At 37.9% G+C, this 16,221-nt stretch overlaps 1 protein-coding gene across 1 annotated transcript in view; it reads left to right on the top strand.

Annotated features, from left to right (window-relative positions):
• The window catches only part of dntt (deoxynucleotidyltransferase, terminal), a 64,827-nt gene that overhangs the window by 26,468 nt on the left and 22,138 nt on the right, over positions 1-16,221 (top strand). Inside the window, exons 8-10 of the mRNA XM_086093461.1 lie at positions 1,290-1,392; positions 10,670-10,918; positions 11,228-11,311. Of these exons, the coding sequence (XP_085949587.1) occupies positions 1,290-1,392; positions 10,670-10,918; positions 11,228-11,311 (436 nt within the window). The remainder of the gene's footprint in view (positions 1-1,289; positions 1,393-10,669; positions 10,919-11,227; positions 11,312-16,221) is intronic.

The raw sequence follows: 16,221 nt of genomic DNA, 5'->3' as shown, positions 1-16,221 counted from the left end.
CTCCAGCAACCCCGCTACCCTTGTGAGGACAAGCGGTACAGAAAATGGATGGATGGATGGATGGATATATACAGTAGCAGTGATTGCCTATGATATCACTCAGTCGCCACATTGGAAGCGCAACATATCAATCAATTGATCTAGTTGCAATTATTAGCACTGGTTTGCGTAGTTTTACACAGCGCCATTGTGGAAAGTGATGACCTTCCACTCCACTTTTCAAATTGTCTCCTCAATGTGTGTGTTGTGTCCACATAAGGATAATGAGGGTGTTTAGGTAAACCAATTACCAGGTGTTTGCACGCTCCTGATATTTGGGTAGAAATGGAACTCTGAGGCTAACAATTCTACAATTAAAACAGCCTTTATGGATACCTTCCAGACCTATCATGAGCTTTGATTTTGTTTCCTTTTTTTCTTTTTAAATTGTGATTTATTTTGTTTGATTTGAGTACACGAGTTCCAATAAATTTAACACCAACAATACAGAATAAAATCAGCAGACAAACATCAGATATCAGCAATCATTAGCTTATTAGAAGAAGAAAAATGTATTTTCTGAATGCATATTTAAAATTGTGCAATGCACTATAAAAAAGGTTGTAATAAAAAAACATTTTTACAGTAAATACTCGTGTTGGTGAAAAAACACTGACTGCTTTATTTGGCAAGCAGTCAGCTTGCTACTTGGAAACATAATTCCCTTGCCCCTGTAACATCTAGTTACAGTAGAGTAGAAAGCAACATATGTGAAAATGTATATTCCTGCATATAATTTTCACATTTATGTCACATTCATGTAATTTTGACCTAATTTCTTTGTCCTGTATGTTTAGGTCTGTAAGGAAGTCATGTTCAGTGGATCCACTCACTGTATGCCATGATTTTCTGTGAGCATTTAAGTGAGAAATGACTTAACAAATCTCAAAAGGTCACATTTTGAAGTTGAGTTTTGTAAGTGAGTGCTATATCGAATTCAGTTGCCATATTGCCTGACAGATTATTTTCGATTAGCTTTTTGAGCAAATGTTATGTGCACATATCGGTCTTCTACTCTGAGGCTTTTGCCTGATCTCTTCTCAGTAAACTGTGCCTGCAGTTGTGCTGACAGCAAAAATACGCCATGTAAGCCATGTCGGACTATATTAGGGCGTCTTTTTGATGACACAAATTTCCCTGCAGAAATGACAAAATAGCTCTTCACAATTTTGCAACATTCAACAAATTGCTTGAGTGGTACAAAAAAGGCAATATGCTTTATCTAATAACTAAAATATAATTTCACACAGGGGAAAGGAGTTCGGCCATGATGTGGACTTCATTGTCACAACACATGAGGTGGGGAAAGAAGAGTGTGTGCTACGCCACATTATCGATTGCTTCAAAAAACAAGTAAGTACATGAATTCTTGCTATTTAGGTGCAATAACTTTCTATACCTTCAATAGTTACAATTTGACGAATGGTGTTGAGCCACTGCCATAGCTCAGTTGTGCAGTGAACAAATATATTTTGTGTGGTGTTAAAGGTGGTGACTTGAGCTAGGCCGTTGTCGCTTTGACCTGTCCTGGCTGCATGTACTATATCTACACTCATGGCACACATACAGTATGTAGTTATAACCAGTTAAGACCATCGGGTCACACATTGCCACATGGGCTAGGCAGAGAAGACCCCAGTGTGGTTGGGCGGCCAAGACAATATAGGAGTAGAAAACATGTTGGACAGATTAGATCTTCTTCCTCATTACTAAGAGAAAAAGCCTCCACAGCTGTGTACTAAATTTTTCTTGCATCTCGGAAATATTTCAACTGAGAATATGCAGTCTTCTGGTTGTTATTATTTGTAAAGTGAGCACTAAAAATAAAAGGACCAGGCAGTTTCACTCAGAACCTTTCAATGGGTTTAAAAATTAACATAATTGTAATACATTTAACAAGTAATGTTTAAGAGGGCGATGTGAAGCTCGCGTGAATGGTTGTTCATCTATCAAAAAAATGAACACCTTGCAAATTGCTGTCACGATGCAAGATAATACCTTGTAGACTAATAAAATGATGGAAGACCATCATATTTGTATTGTCTTTTTTATTTTAGCATTGTGTGATCACAACTTTTAGTATGTAAGAAAATAAAACTAGATTCAACGGGGCAATTATAATTGCTAAACTAAATCCACTGCAAAAAATCGACTAATACTAAAGCTTCCCCACAATACTTTTTTCTTTACCATTTGCAAACATCTAATTAGAGCACATCATACTCAATTGAACTGTTTCACGTGGATCTTTCAAAGATCCAGTGACAATAACATCCTACATCCTGCTTGCGACATATTAACAGTGCTCCCATTGTTCGCAGCTCCTTCGTCCCTACAGGCGGAGCGGGTGAGCAAAAGTTGTGAAAAACATGTGTGAACAGTAGTTGTGAACATTGAAGTGAGATGTTGACTTGAGCATATAGGGCAGGTGTTGAAAAGTTGTCTGTGACCGGGAAAGGAAATTGGGCTGCTCATGTTCCTCTCATCAGACTTGTTAGAAAAGTGATGGAGCCGACCACCAGGACAGGAGACAGTGTTTAAATGACATCACAAAAGTTGACTCCTGGCTGTGTAATTGTCATTGAAAATTGCGTCCCCGAGGACTCATGTGCATTCACTCAGCTAATATTAGGGACAGCCCCCCAAGTTCCCCAGCCATCCATGTCCAACTTGTCAGGAGTTAGAAATGTCCTTGCAAAACAATTGTCATCATCATTTTCCTGCTGATTGTTAAAGCATAACTTGGGGGCAGAGGCAATGTCAGACAAATGAGTCACTGAGCCTTGCTTCCGTTCATCTATCATCAGTCTTTCAATACTGCGCAGTGTTGCTCTCCAAAGGCTGAGCCCTATATGCATTGCCTGCCATAATAATACGATTCAGCTCTATTGTTATGCATTCGCGCCGACTCAATGCAGTTAGAGGTTCAAGTATTCTACCTCTGGTTGGATAAGTGATTCAAGCAGCACTGCCCATGCAGCTGAGATTAGATTTCTCTTTTACATCTAAATCAAATCTAAGCAGTGAAGTCTACTTGGAATGACATTTACGGCGCACGCAACACTATCAAAGTCAAAGCCCGGTTCAAAAGCTCTTGGCTGAAACAAGATAATCCGCAACTTCCAGGCAGATTTGAGAAGTTTGCTCCCCGTGAGTCAGACAAAGATGAGATCACAGTTCCATGTTTGTTTGTCCTGAGAATGTTGACTGTTGCTGTTATCTTAAAAAAGAGTAGATCAAAACGGGGATATAAACATTCAGATTCCAATCGTCCCCTCACTACTCTGAGTAAACGCTTTTGGGGAAAGTTTATCGTTGCGCCTGCGTCATTCTCTTTAATTCCCTGGAATAAGCTTCCTCTCAGATGTTTTCTACTTACCTGCTGCTTGGGAGATGTTTACAGACCGGCATTGGGCTAAACAGCCCACTGCGATACTGAGTAATTTATGACATCATGACAAATAGATTTTTGAGTGTATATGTGGCAATCATAACGAGCAAGACAGGAAGAAATCAGTGCCTACGCTTGATGTATTTACAGGATGTATGCCGGAGGCCTCAAAACCAAAGAACATGAACTAAATGCATTCATGTACTTAATGGACCATGTGACTGTCACCAGAACCATTAATGCTTTTCTCCAAAGGCATCAATAGGATTCAAAGCCAAATGTAATGTACTGACAGCAGGGAGTGAAAAATCGGAATAATAGAAGTGGCCTTCATTTGTAAGTTCATAGGAAGAACAGCAGTCCTGCCTGCATGACTAGTCTTGAAACATATCTGTATGTCAGAGAGATTCTAATGGTAGTCGAGCTCTTTTATGTTGCGCTTCAAGTCTCCGACTACTCTGCTCAACACAAAGCGAACTTAAATAATTGTTCTCCCTACCTATTGGAAGGTGAACGGTTATCTGTAATTGCAAAGAGAGAGAAAGCAATCCACGGGTGCACTCGAGGGTGACTCTAGGAAATTTGACCCACAGCTGCACAACAAATGAGTTTCTCACTATGGGTAATGAAGGGTTTAATAGTGAGAGTAGGAGCAGAATTTCTTTGCATGTCTCTCTGTTCATCGGTTTTCTAACATACTTAATTTTCATATTATTTCTGAACTCTTTACAACTACGGCAACTACACTAGGCTGAAATATGTAGGATGTACCCAAAAGCCTCCGCTCTTTGCTGATTGGTTAAGTTTGGTTAAGTTAGGCCCACCTCAGAAAGGCACTTGACAGCGACTGTGTGTGTCTCTCGTTCGTACAGCAATGAGTCTGGTTTCCAGGCTTAATATTTTGTTGTCTTCTTGATGTGAGACATTCCACTGTAGTAAAATTACACCAAGCATGAAGTATACACACATCAAGGCAGAAGAATCATGTCTTTGAGTTCCAAAGAAATAAATTATTTGCTGATCATTTTTTATCTTTTCCTATTCAATATGTAGTCTCTAACATGATCCACCTTGTATTTTCTAATTCTTTTGTATTCATTCAATTCCATTCACACCAATTTTCTGTGGTAACCATCAGGGCTCATCTTCGCTCCTCCAGTACACTGACATCTTATTCGGCAGAAATTCCAATTATCCAAGGAGAGGAGCTATTTTCTACAGAATAGGCTTCAGTGATCTTCCATAGCCGAACGAAGGGCTTGTTTGACTCTTGTTTTCAGCCATCCTCTTATCTCCCTCTTTAACTTTTAAATTAAGATAATGATCTTCACTGTCTTCTTGCTTTTAACTTGTCTCTTGTCCCTATTCTCAATTATAGCAATGGTTGCAATTCAATAGTTTTTTCTCAACTTAATTTAACCGATCAATTCTCAAAGAAGAAGGAAAGAAAGCAAGAGGAACTAATTAACTTTCAAGGTCATGATTCAGATTATGAAGATATGATACAATTTGCAGTAGGTCCACTGTAAAATAAATCAAGGATAATTCCTTTTTAGAATATTTTGATCTTCTCGATTTTTCCTCAATGTCAATCTCATAACCTTACACTAAACATTTAACCTCTCTCTTGTTTGAATGCAGAGACGGGCTTTCTATGTAAACACGCCTAAATATCAAATGACCAACTAAGGCTATGATCACGATAATGTAAGTAAACACATAAACATGTTAGCAAACTCTTTTACATCAGGTCACGCTGAAAATAGACAATTCTGTCTGCTTTCGTAATTGTACTCAATGCAATGTCCTTGTATGATTTTAATAAGAAATAGAGAAAGGTTCCAAAGAAATCAACAACCCAATGCAGTGCAACAACTTCAGCTTGATTCATTTAATTAGTGGCACCTTGGTACCAGAGGGTAAGAGTAGAATGAAAGGCAGCCTCCTGTATGATTGCATCTTGTGAAAGGGGCATACTTGCTTTCAATAAATACTGTAATCTTTCCAGCATTTAATGATACAACTAAGGTCATCATCAGTATGCTGTAATTAAAGAAAAACTGCCCTGAAGTAATTTAAATGCAATCACTTCCTGTGAAGGACTAGAAGCAAAGAAGATTATTTTATTAGCATAGAGGAGGAATTTTGGATTTATGAACAACAGAGGGATGAAAGTGGAGAAGAAAGTAGGAGCAAGTATTGAACCTTTGGGGATGTATGAAAGGTGAAAGTCTAAATTAACATTCTGAACTCTATTAGAGAGGCTGTTAGATAAACAAGCCGACGAATGACCCCAATAGAATCTACAGTTTATATTAAGAAAGAATGAGCCACCAAGCCAGATGCTTTCAAGGTGCATGAATAATGCTGCAGACTTTTTTGCCTTAGTGCAGAGGTTATCCTCTAGACCACATGCGCCTCTTTAGCTCTTTAGTCCCTCTCCTGTTGCTCCCTGTGGATCTCCCCCCCCCAAAAAATGTATTAGAAAAAAAATATATATATATTTTTAAATAAAATATTATTTAAATTAATTATTGATTTAGATAAAAAACAACAAATAATTAAAATACAGTATTCCAAAAATGTCAGTGTCCAAATGTTTTAATTGTCAGAAAAAGAGAGATGAAAGGTTGATGAAAAGGTTTTTAAAAATACCTAAAAATGTAAAAATAAAATAAATAAAAAAAGACCATAAAATGTCCAAAAAGGAAAAGGAAACAAAGATAATTATCATGAAATTGCAAAAAATGTCAGAGAATTGAATGAAAAATGCAGAACACGTTCAAAAGTAACCATAAAATGTCCAAAAACAAAAGAAGTTATAAAATTACCATACAATGTCTTTAGAATTGCCAAAAAAGTCTCAAAAGGCAAAAAAGAAAATGTTTAAATTGTAAACATAAAATGTCCAAAAACAAAAGAAATCCCGAAAATGACCATAAAATGTCCACAAAATTGCCCCCCCACAAAAAATAGAAAATTTATAGCAAAAAAACCTGAAATAAATTTACAAAAATATGCATAAAATGCCCAAAATTGGAAGAAGAGAAGTAGAAAATTACCATATGTCCTTAAAATTGTCCACAAAAAATGTCAGAAATTTGACAGAAAGGTAGAAAGACTACCAAGTATGAAAAATTACAAAAATAAACAAAAGTAAAAAATCAAAAGCGGAAGACAAAAGGTAGAAGAAAATGAATTTCAAAGTATTGGATGTCGCATATTTTTGTGTTCTGGTGCAGCTCTAATAATAATCTAAGATCTTGGGTCCTCCGTACATAAGGCTAACACGAACACTGTTTCATTCATCATAATATTCAAATGTTTTGCGGCTCCAGACAGACTTTTGGTTGTTTATTTGGCCTAAAATGGCTCTTTTGTCAGTAAACATTGCTGACCCCTGCTCTAGACCAGCGATTCTTACTTAACCTGAGTTCGATCGAACTCCAGGGCTTTGGTGAGTCAGTCTCAAGGGTTCGGTGGTGGTCAAGACACACACCTGACTAATATGATTCATATTTAATTGTTAAGAACTATAGGCCAAAGAGTAAGTTCCATCACCCATGCTGTTACTATGCAAAACATCCATTTTGAATATTTTTGGAGTGGAGCCCAGCCAGAGCCCACTAATTGCCCATTCTTAGTTTAGCCCATCTACTGCCCAAATGGGGCTTAGCAACAAAGCCCACTTGCATGCCCAGCCAGAGCCCAGCTAGCCCAAGTGATGCCCCTCTGGATAGGGTCAGCTAGACAGAAGGCAAAAGGGAAGATGAGTGAGGCTGAGCTGTGGGTTCCTTTGTGATAAGAGCCACACTTGTAGACGACATTCTCAAAACCACCACGGGCGCTGATATCTCTGAGAAAGGAGTACTGAGGCATATTCTCATTATTGCGCCATACAATAAAGAGCGTCTTGTCACCTTTTCATTCACTCTACAGGGACCTCGTCCCTGAACGAGGAATGGGTAAGACTTGTCAAAGTGGGTGATAGTGTTGTGATTGGCTAATGTGTCAAAAGAAGTGGGTCTTGGGGTTATTGCGCGAGTCTACAGGTTTCACATAAATCTTGCAAATAATGAACAATGGCGAAGAAGAATAGTCTTCTCAAGCACATTTGTACAGTATTCTCTGATTTTTAATGCAATATCATGAAAGACGACAATTGTTATCATGGAGATCCTTATATATGCAAATCATGTTTTGTGTTAAACCAACATTTAGAAATGAAATAATATGAGCGCTAAATGGCAAGCTCGTTTCACTTTTTATTAAAGAAAAAAATGACACATTTTTGACGTCCCCAAATGAATTATCAATCGATTCATTGCCAAAAATGTCAAACTAAAACTGGAGCCAATTCAAATAAATTGATGTTATTTTTGGACTCAGCAGCCCAGAATTACTCATGTCATAAAAAAAACCCCAGTGTAATAAAGGATGCCAGCAAATCATGGGGCTGTATTATATACCACTTGTCCTCTTTAGGATTCCGAGTGTGTTGGATCCCAGTCCGTCTGACTTCAGGCGAGACTACAAGGAACATGTAAACAAACAACCGTTTACACTTACTCTCACAATGGACTCTTCAGTTCCTTTCAATTCAATATGCATGTTTTTGGAATATGGGAATGGAAGTCAACGTTAGAAAAAATCCACCAAACTAATTCTCCATCGTGCTTGCCTCTTTTAAATGCCATCGGTTGAATACAAATTCGATTTTGGATGAGTGTGCAGTGTGCATACAGTTCTGAAGACACCTTAAAAAGTATAAACCAAGACAAGCTTGAACTTTGTAAAAACATTAGCACAAAAATAACTGCCACCAACTCGTGCAAGCTCAAAGATTATTTTCCCAGTTGACCACATCTTTTTCCAAAATAGCAGCCACAGTGCACACATTTCTCCTTGAAGTTGTTCGATGTTTAATGTCAAACTGCTTCTCGCCTCTTCAATGGAAATAAACAAAAATGCAAACTGTCAACTGAGCATCCCATTTGTTGTGCTTTGCCAAGCTCTGCTAAAATACAAGAATGTCTGAATGTATTTCAGTGGAAGGCTATAATTTTGACACTAACTGCATTGATTTGGATTTTAACCCAATTCCACAAATTACAGAAGGACATTTCACATCAGGAAATCATGCCACATTTCACATTAGCCGTGGAATGAGAAAGACTTTAGATTTTTAAGGCTTCAGTGTAATTGGACAAATTATAATTCCTAAAAATCCTGTCACTTGATGTGTAAATGATAGTTAGCATCGTACAGGATCTTGGAAGATTATTGTTATTATTTTTTTACGACTTATTTTTTACAACCAAACCCTCAAATTAGTATGGAGAAGAGATAGCAATTACCGAAGACTACCAAAAAATATTACATTTTCCCGAGCCTTAATTAGTACATCATGTGTTAGTAGGAAAAGACATAAAAAAAATTAATTTGCTCCGTGAGCATCCAAAGCAGGGAAGTCAGAATGATTTTTTGGTGTCATTTTTTCGGTTTCCCTTTGAATACGGTTATGAATATGAAATTATGAATATTAGAGCTGTCAAACGATTACTTTTTATCATCAGATTAATCACATCTTAAAATTGTGATTAATCACTTAATAAAAAGCCTGTTTTTAATCAACTTTTTTTTCCCACCAAATTCGAAGAGCACCGGTTATGTGTTAATTATTTTTGACATTTAATATTATAAGGACGTCTTCAACATTTTTTGATCCACTGCACACGCTCATCCTCCTCTTTTTCGAATCAGTTAATTACTTGCAAAAAAATGACCCCAATATTTTGACATGAACAAATATTCTAAATGTGATATGCAAACATTCATTAAATGCTTTATTTTAATACATGGCATTATGTTTGTTGCTCAAACACACTCTGTGCTACCTTAAACGTAGCCATCCGCTGTCACGCTAAAGGATAATCTATGGTCAAAATAATTTGTGCGATATTTTTTTGTGATTAATTAATCAATTAACGCTTTAACTTTGACAGCACTAATGAATATATAATCACTTTCACTTTCATTATATGATTGCATATACAAATGGACCTCTGCATTTGATTGCTTTATGAACTTTTTAATAACAGAGAAGAAGAAGGGACTTGGTGAAAATAAATGCTATACAAAGGATTATTTCGGTACACATTTTTTTTTTTAAAGAACCAATCCATTCAGCAAGAGACATGAAATAAACTTTATTTGCTTTGGTGAGCTACATTAAATTATCTGGGGCACCTGGATTTTTTATTTTATTTTTTTTGTCAGTCACAGCAAAGGAGAAATGTGCGATTTGATAAGTGATCGTAGATAAGAGGAACAAACCTTACTGACCTGGTTTCTAAGTATAATATACTGTGGCATGGCTAAAATGAAAGTAACTCAACATCATTAAAAAAATGACAGGGATCAATAGATTCAAATCAAAAACATGCCAGACACGCACAGTAATCTCCCACGACAAAGTTAACTGAGAGTGCATATTGCACAAGTTTACATATGTGACCATTTTCTATACCACTCTTCATGCTCAGGGTTGCGATGAGCTGAAGCCAATTCCAGCTGATTTCGGGCAGCACATTTGACTGGTCGGCAGTCATAGTGTACAAGTTATTTGTCTATATTTCTACTTGTATGACAGCAACAGTGTTGTTTAAAGGTTTAATGATGGTGAGAGGTTGACCTTTTATGAGATGTACATTATGGAACAAAATTGTTACAAACAGTCTAGATTAGATATTAACCAACGTCCTTGATTGGATGGGTTTGAAGCAGCATCTTACAAATGGGGTGACTTTTAAGTCTGCAAATTCCGACCATCATATGATAATTTAGGCAGGTACAAAGTCATGAGCTTTGGATAAAAGGTGACTTTTTTTCTTCTTTTTTGTCAGGGCCCTTAGGTACTCACTCCAGCGGGGTAGACTTACTGTCTTTTTTTTTTTTTTTGCCAAGAGTCATGCAAGAATATCGCTATATTTCTGAATTAATTATTTATACAGACTTTGAATTTCCCACATACCATATCACGTACACTGAAAACTTTATTTGGGGAAAAAAGCAACTCATACAGTATATGTTGATCACAATACGCAAATAAGTATTTGAAATGAAAAGCATAATATAATGTTAAGGATCATGTTGTCCCTGGTACATTAATACCTGAGGAAATAAATAAATACATTGTGATTAACTTTCTGACGGAATGTGCGCTCTCCTGTCCTTTAGGGGATTCGTCTTTACTGTGATTACCAGGCCTCTACTTTTCACATGGCAAATCTGCCTTGCCAGAGGTTTGAGGCAATGGACCATTATGCAAAATGTTTCCTGATCTTGCGATTGGAGGCCAGCCAGGTGGACGGAGGTCTCAACTGTGCTCCGGGGGACAGCAGGGGATGGAGAGCAATACGTGTGGATTTGGTATCACCACCCATGGATCATTACGCCTTTGCTCTCCTGGGATGGACCGGCTCCACGGTATGGGACAAAAAAAAGAAGAAGAAGAAGATACATAACAGAAAAAAGGAGTTAAAATAATGCATGAAAGAAATTCCAAATCAATGAGCACTTTTTCCTAAAGCGGCCCATTTTTGACAAAGCAACTCTCTTTTCTCTGAGATGATGGTTTGCTGTCATGACAATAAGCGTGTTCATCTTTATATGGTCTACTTTATGTGCATTAGGTGAAATAATAGTGCTTTCATGCAACCATGTTTCTTACATTACATGACCTTGAAAGTCGAGAGGATATTGCATTTTTAAACAACTTACTTTCTTTCTCCACAGCAATTTGACCGAGACCTGAGGAGGTTTGCTCGGTTAGAGAAGAGGATGATTTTGGACAATCATACTCTTTACGACAAAACCAAGGTACCGTAAATATTACATATTCTTACACTGGCAATACACAAACAGAAAATAATCACGGGACGTTCTTTGTGAAATTAGAGAATACATACTTAAGTACTGTTGTGTAGCAATTATATTCAGTATTTCACAGAATTTAATTATTTCCACGCTGAACAGCATCTTCAGATTGAAGGTGTTTTAATAGGTTCGATTTTATAAAACCTACACTCTCCAAAAAGAGAAATGTTATAAATATTGTAGAATTAGTTGCTAAAAACAAGGTTGAACAGGCTTGTTGAACAGTAACCAGGTTGTGCAGCAGATTTCCTTTTGTGTCTTATGGGACAAAGTGAGACACAAGGCTAAAAAAAAAAGAGCTAAAAAATAGCTAAAAGAATACACAAACTGCAAAAAGATTAATTTAGCACTGATTCATGACAAATTGCAATGAATAATTTTGTGTGCTTTTTAATACCACGTCTGAAAGGTATGTATGCAAAAGCTGCACCACTGTGTTTAACCATGGCGACAAAGCACAGGCAAGATGTGAGGCGATGGAGAAAACTAGATATTTTCCAATTTTGTAAACATTTTTGAAATGCCAAAAACAGAAATTATTACGGCATATTTAGAAATGTGATTTTGTATCTTGTGAATAATCACAAGAGGGAATCATGCCGAATCACCTATTACAACTTCTTTCAACTTTGCATTTCTTTTCATCATGCAATTTTAGTGGACTGTGACAATTGGTGCTGGCCTCTCCCAGGGAAAGATCACAGACATTGGTGGTTATAGGGATTTTAATACTGGAAGCCGATGCTGATGATGAGGGTTTGTTTAGAACAGTGTGCATAATAGTTGATTCCTGGCAAAGGCTTGGCTTTTGACTGTGAATGGATCATCCTGATTTACTTTCACTTCTCCTTCTTAAAGAAGTACTGTACTCTTATTCCAGCTACTGTGTGAATTTTCGCATCATCTTTGCATGTTCTGCATAAGCAAGCAACATCATAAGCCCACAATGCATTGTGTGTCAGAGTACAACAGACAAGAAAACAAAAAATTCTCTGCGACCATCAATCTTTGACGCAGCCATCTCTGAAGCTCATGTTGATCCCGTCATTGAAACCCCTCTTTGCATCCTATCTAATTTACAATGCATACCACAGAGCGGCTGTTTTCAAGCGTAGAGAGGCAACGGGTAAAGCGTATCAGCGTGCAGATCGACATGGGAGCCACCCTGTCACTGCAAAGTCCTATGAGTGGCTCCCTGGAGACAGAGGTCAGGGGAGGTCAGGGTCTTGGGGATCACTGGGTGGCACTTTCATGACAGTTTTACGCACAAACAGCCAGGATGGTGTTTATTAAAATGCAAGGGCAAAGTCAGGCCTGCTGACTGTGCAGTCATCCGTGCACTGAAATGGACGGGAGAAATCGCATATGCTTATTTTTAAACATTGTATAAGATGTCTGTTACAGGTCAGACACAATGGACCAAAAATATTAGGATGTTTTTTTTGGGGGGGCAAGGAAAGACAACTAACTAATCTAACCATGTCTTGTTTTTGAGGATCTTGCCTCGGTCATGCTTAGGGCGACAAGATGTCCCTGATTTTCCCGAAGTTGTCCACCTAAACATAAACAATACAACTACTATGAACAGGAATTGGTTGGTGGAAAAAGAAAAGAAAGTACAAGCAGTCGTTTACAGCTCCACTAATAGTCATCCACCCATCTAACTTGGCAGTAAACTCTGAACTATAGTACATATTTCAATGAAAAACACTTCTTAGCCATAGATGCAGTATGAAAGAATTACACACTGTACATTACGCCTTGTGCTTCTGATTCTTATGCCACTTTTCAAACTAAAGTGAGGAGTTCCTGTAATGGCATGAATAACATATGAGTCTACTGCCCAGCTGCCAGTCCGTCTGCCTTGCGGATCTGCCGATGTCATGCACGGACCCCAGCGTGTCTGTTTCTGTTTCCGCAATGTGTAGCTCGGCGTACTCAGTTTGCCTGCGCTCCGAGCACTCTTCCCATTGCAAATGAGAGAGGCCACTTCGATTGACTAGGAAAATGTTTTCTTCCATCTCACAACGGCGCAAACGCCTATTATGCCCATTCTACCGGCGCAAAGTCTACGAAGATTTGTATTTATTTTTTGTATAAGAGAAACATAGGAACCATGAGGACTTAGGTCTGATTAAAGAGGAGATGACTTGGCTAAGGACCAATGGCAGTCATTTAGAGAACTCTAATCTTTTGGGTATAAAAAAGAAGAAGAAAAAAGAAAGCTATTTATCTCATAAAACCCTTTAAAAAGATCACTGGTTTACTTTATATAATGATCTCTCAATTAAGTGTCTCCAGGGGAATCTTCACGAGACTTGCAACTGGTATACAGAGATACAATAACTTGGGGTTCCAAATAGGGCTCCAATTTTAAATCAGTTTGTTTCCCTAGGTAACTGAAGACAGGGGGAAGCAACAATGAAAAATGACACAAATTACCAAACATGATCTCAGCACTTGTTTTTTTTTGTTTTGTTTTTTGGCTACCAGTATATGCAGAAATTCCTCACACCCCTAAAGCGTCGAAAAACAAAATAAGATGACTATGGCCAATGCAAATGATATGCTCTGTGAAGCATTTCCTCCCTTGAATGAGCAGCCAGCCACATTTAGCTGACATAAATTTGTATTACATCTGCGATATCTTCTTCTGCAAAGGCTCCCACTGTCAAACACTGTAATCTGGCAAATTGACAGTTTACCAAAAATGTTACAGCTTGCTGACTCTGGTAATAAGGGTGTCAAGAACAAGATGACTTGATGAAACAAATGTGTTGCTGCTGAAAGATCTTGTGAGATGTGTTACATAGTGACAGCAACCAAGTGATCAAATCAGTTCATGCTCATTGAATATTAACAACAGGTTAATGTAAAAGCAAATTACGTCTTTACAAACCTTTTGTCAAATTTGGCTGTGGACCAGAGCCATGCAGTGAATATCTTCACTGATAAGATGAAGAGTGGTCTCCTGGTGGAGGTTCAAGAGGTGTTCGATTGGGTTCAGGTTTGGTGAACTGATGTGCCTGGTTCACAGCCTCCAACCACATACAGTACACCAAAGGAATCGGGTTGATTTATCGTGTCGAAAGTTTCAAAGTCCCTGAAACCTGCCTTTTGATGCCTTCAAAATGGCAAGGTTGGGTCCTCGAAAGAGAATCTGATCTGGGTCATAGCTGCTCCATTGCACCGGTGCAGTGGGGGTTTAGATGACTGACTGTAACTGAGGCGAGCTGAGAGGTTTTTGCTTCGGCAAGCAATGACTGACATCTCTAGGCCAACAATTTGTAGTGCCCCAGGCATTTGAAACCAGCATCAGTAGACTTGGATTGATGCACAGAAACAGGTCTGCTGTGATAGTAGACTCTGCTGCAGTAGCTTGTCAATGCATTGCGTTGGGTCCATGTGAGCGTATGGGCATGTCCTCTGCTGTACATCTGAAGGTTTGTGATAATTAATCTGTGTAGTGGGGCTGATGAATGAGGACAGGTGGAGGATTTCATCATACCATGACAGACTGACTCCCTCCCAGGGCAGGAGGGTTCCATGACCTGTCCAACACCTCCAAACACACTTAACTAGCATGTGTGGAATGACCTATCATTGAAGCTCATTCTTTTGATGTCCACAGTTGTGTGTGTGTGTGTGTCACTATCAGGCTTAGAGGGTAATTACTCTTTGTCATGTGTAGGTGTGTGATTAATGAAGTCCTGGCGAAAAAGCTGCAAATGCAGATGTTGTGGCCAAGTCTAGTTGCTGATACGGGAGACCATTTCTACTCTTTTTACCTGACACCAAGGAAATATGTTGGGCCCAGGTTGACTCCATGACTGACACTGAACATGAATTACATTATCTACCACCCATATATTTCAATTTAAATGTCAAGTGGGGAGAATAGGATAGAATACGTGTTTATATCTGATCTGTCAAATACATGCAAAATGTATGAGGTCAGAGACAAAATAGTGTTTATTCAAGCTTGGTATCACAGATTCAATAGAAGAGCTTAACCTCTGAGAAACAATTGTCAATTACATATCAATTACAGCTTTTTGCTTTACTTTTATTCAGTAGTTAAATGTAATGTACCTGCCTCTAATTTACATGGTGCTATTGTCAATTGAAATTTTGCCTGTGGTAAACACACAGCACATTCGTTAAAAGTTGGATATCATCGCTGTCCTTATAACACTTATGTCTATTTTAGTCATTTTTTACATATTTAGATTTATGGTATGAAACTGAATGCAGATGCCCCAAAAATGTAAAAACAAACAAAAATGGGCATACGTGTTTTTCACAGGACAGCAACGATATGGTAAAAAGAAATGATAAAATACACATACGAGATTAAATATGTGCTAGATATATGGGTGTGTACTGATACCAGATATTAATATCGGGGGGATACCCGGCCATTTTTCAAGGTATTGGTTCTCGCGACGGTGGCCGATACTGTTATTGGCCATCCTCCTCTGGCTGTTATACAATCAGGAATTAGAAATGAGAAATTAGAAGAATAGAAAGTTACCATAAGTTTCATGCAGTTTTAAGGAAAATTTCAATATTGGGGTATATAGGTCTTTTTTTTTTTTTAAATATATCTCATTGTTTTTTGGGTCAAAAGTACTTGTTTTATCTTGGTGACAAGAGTATATTATATTGGGATCAGTCTGAAATAAAGTGGTATCAAAAGTGGGAAGTCAACCTTAAACATTTAGTGACAAATTAATGTTATATGTGAGATCACTCGTCTAAACATGGCATTCTGATTAATATTATGTTTGTGGAATATGAGTTATGCAGCAACATCCAGCTGTTTTCATCCATATCAGTGGATACAAACTGCT

This window comes from Leptonotus elevatus, chromosome 13 (assembly GCF_054856555.1).
Source record: "Leptonotus elevatus isolate MCC_2025b chromosome 13, RoL_Lele_1.0, whole genome shotgun sequence".
Classification (NCBI taxonomy): Eukaryota; Metazoa; Chordata; class Actinopteri; order Syngnathiformes; family Syngnathidae; genus Leptonotus; species Leptonotus elevatus.
This window is presented reverse-complemented; position numbering and strand designations above follow the sequence as displayed.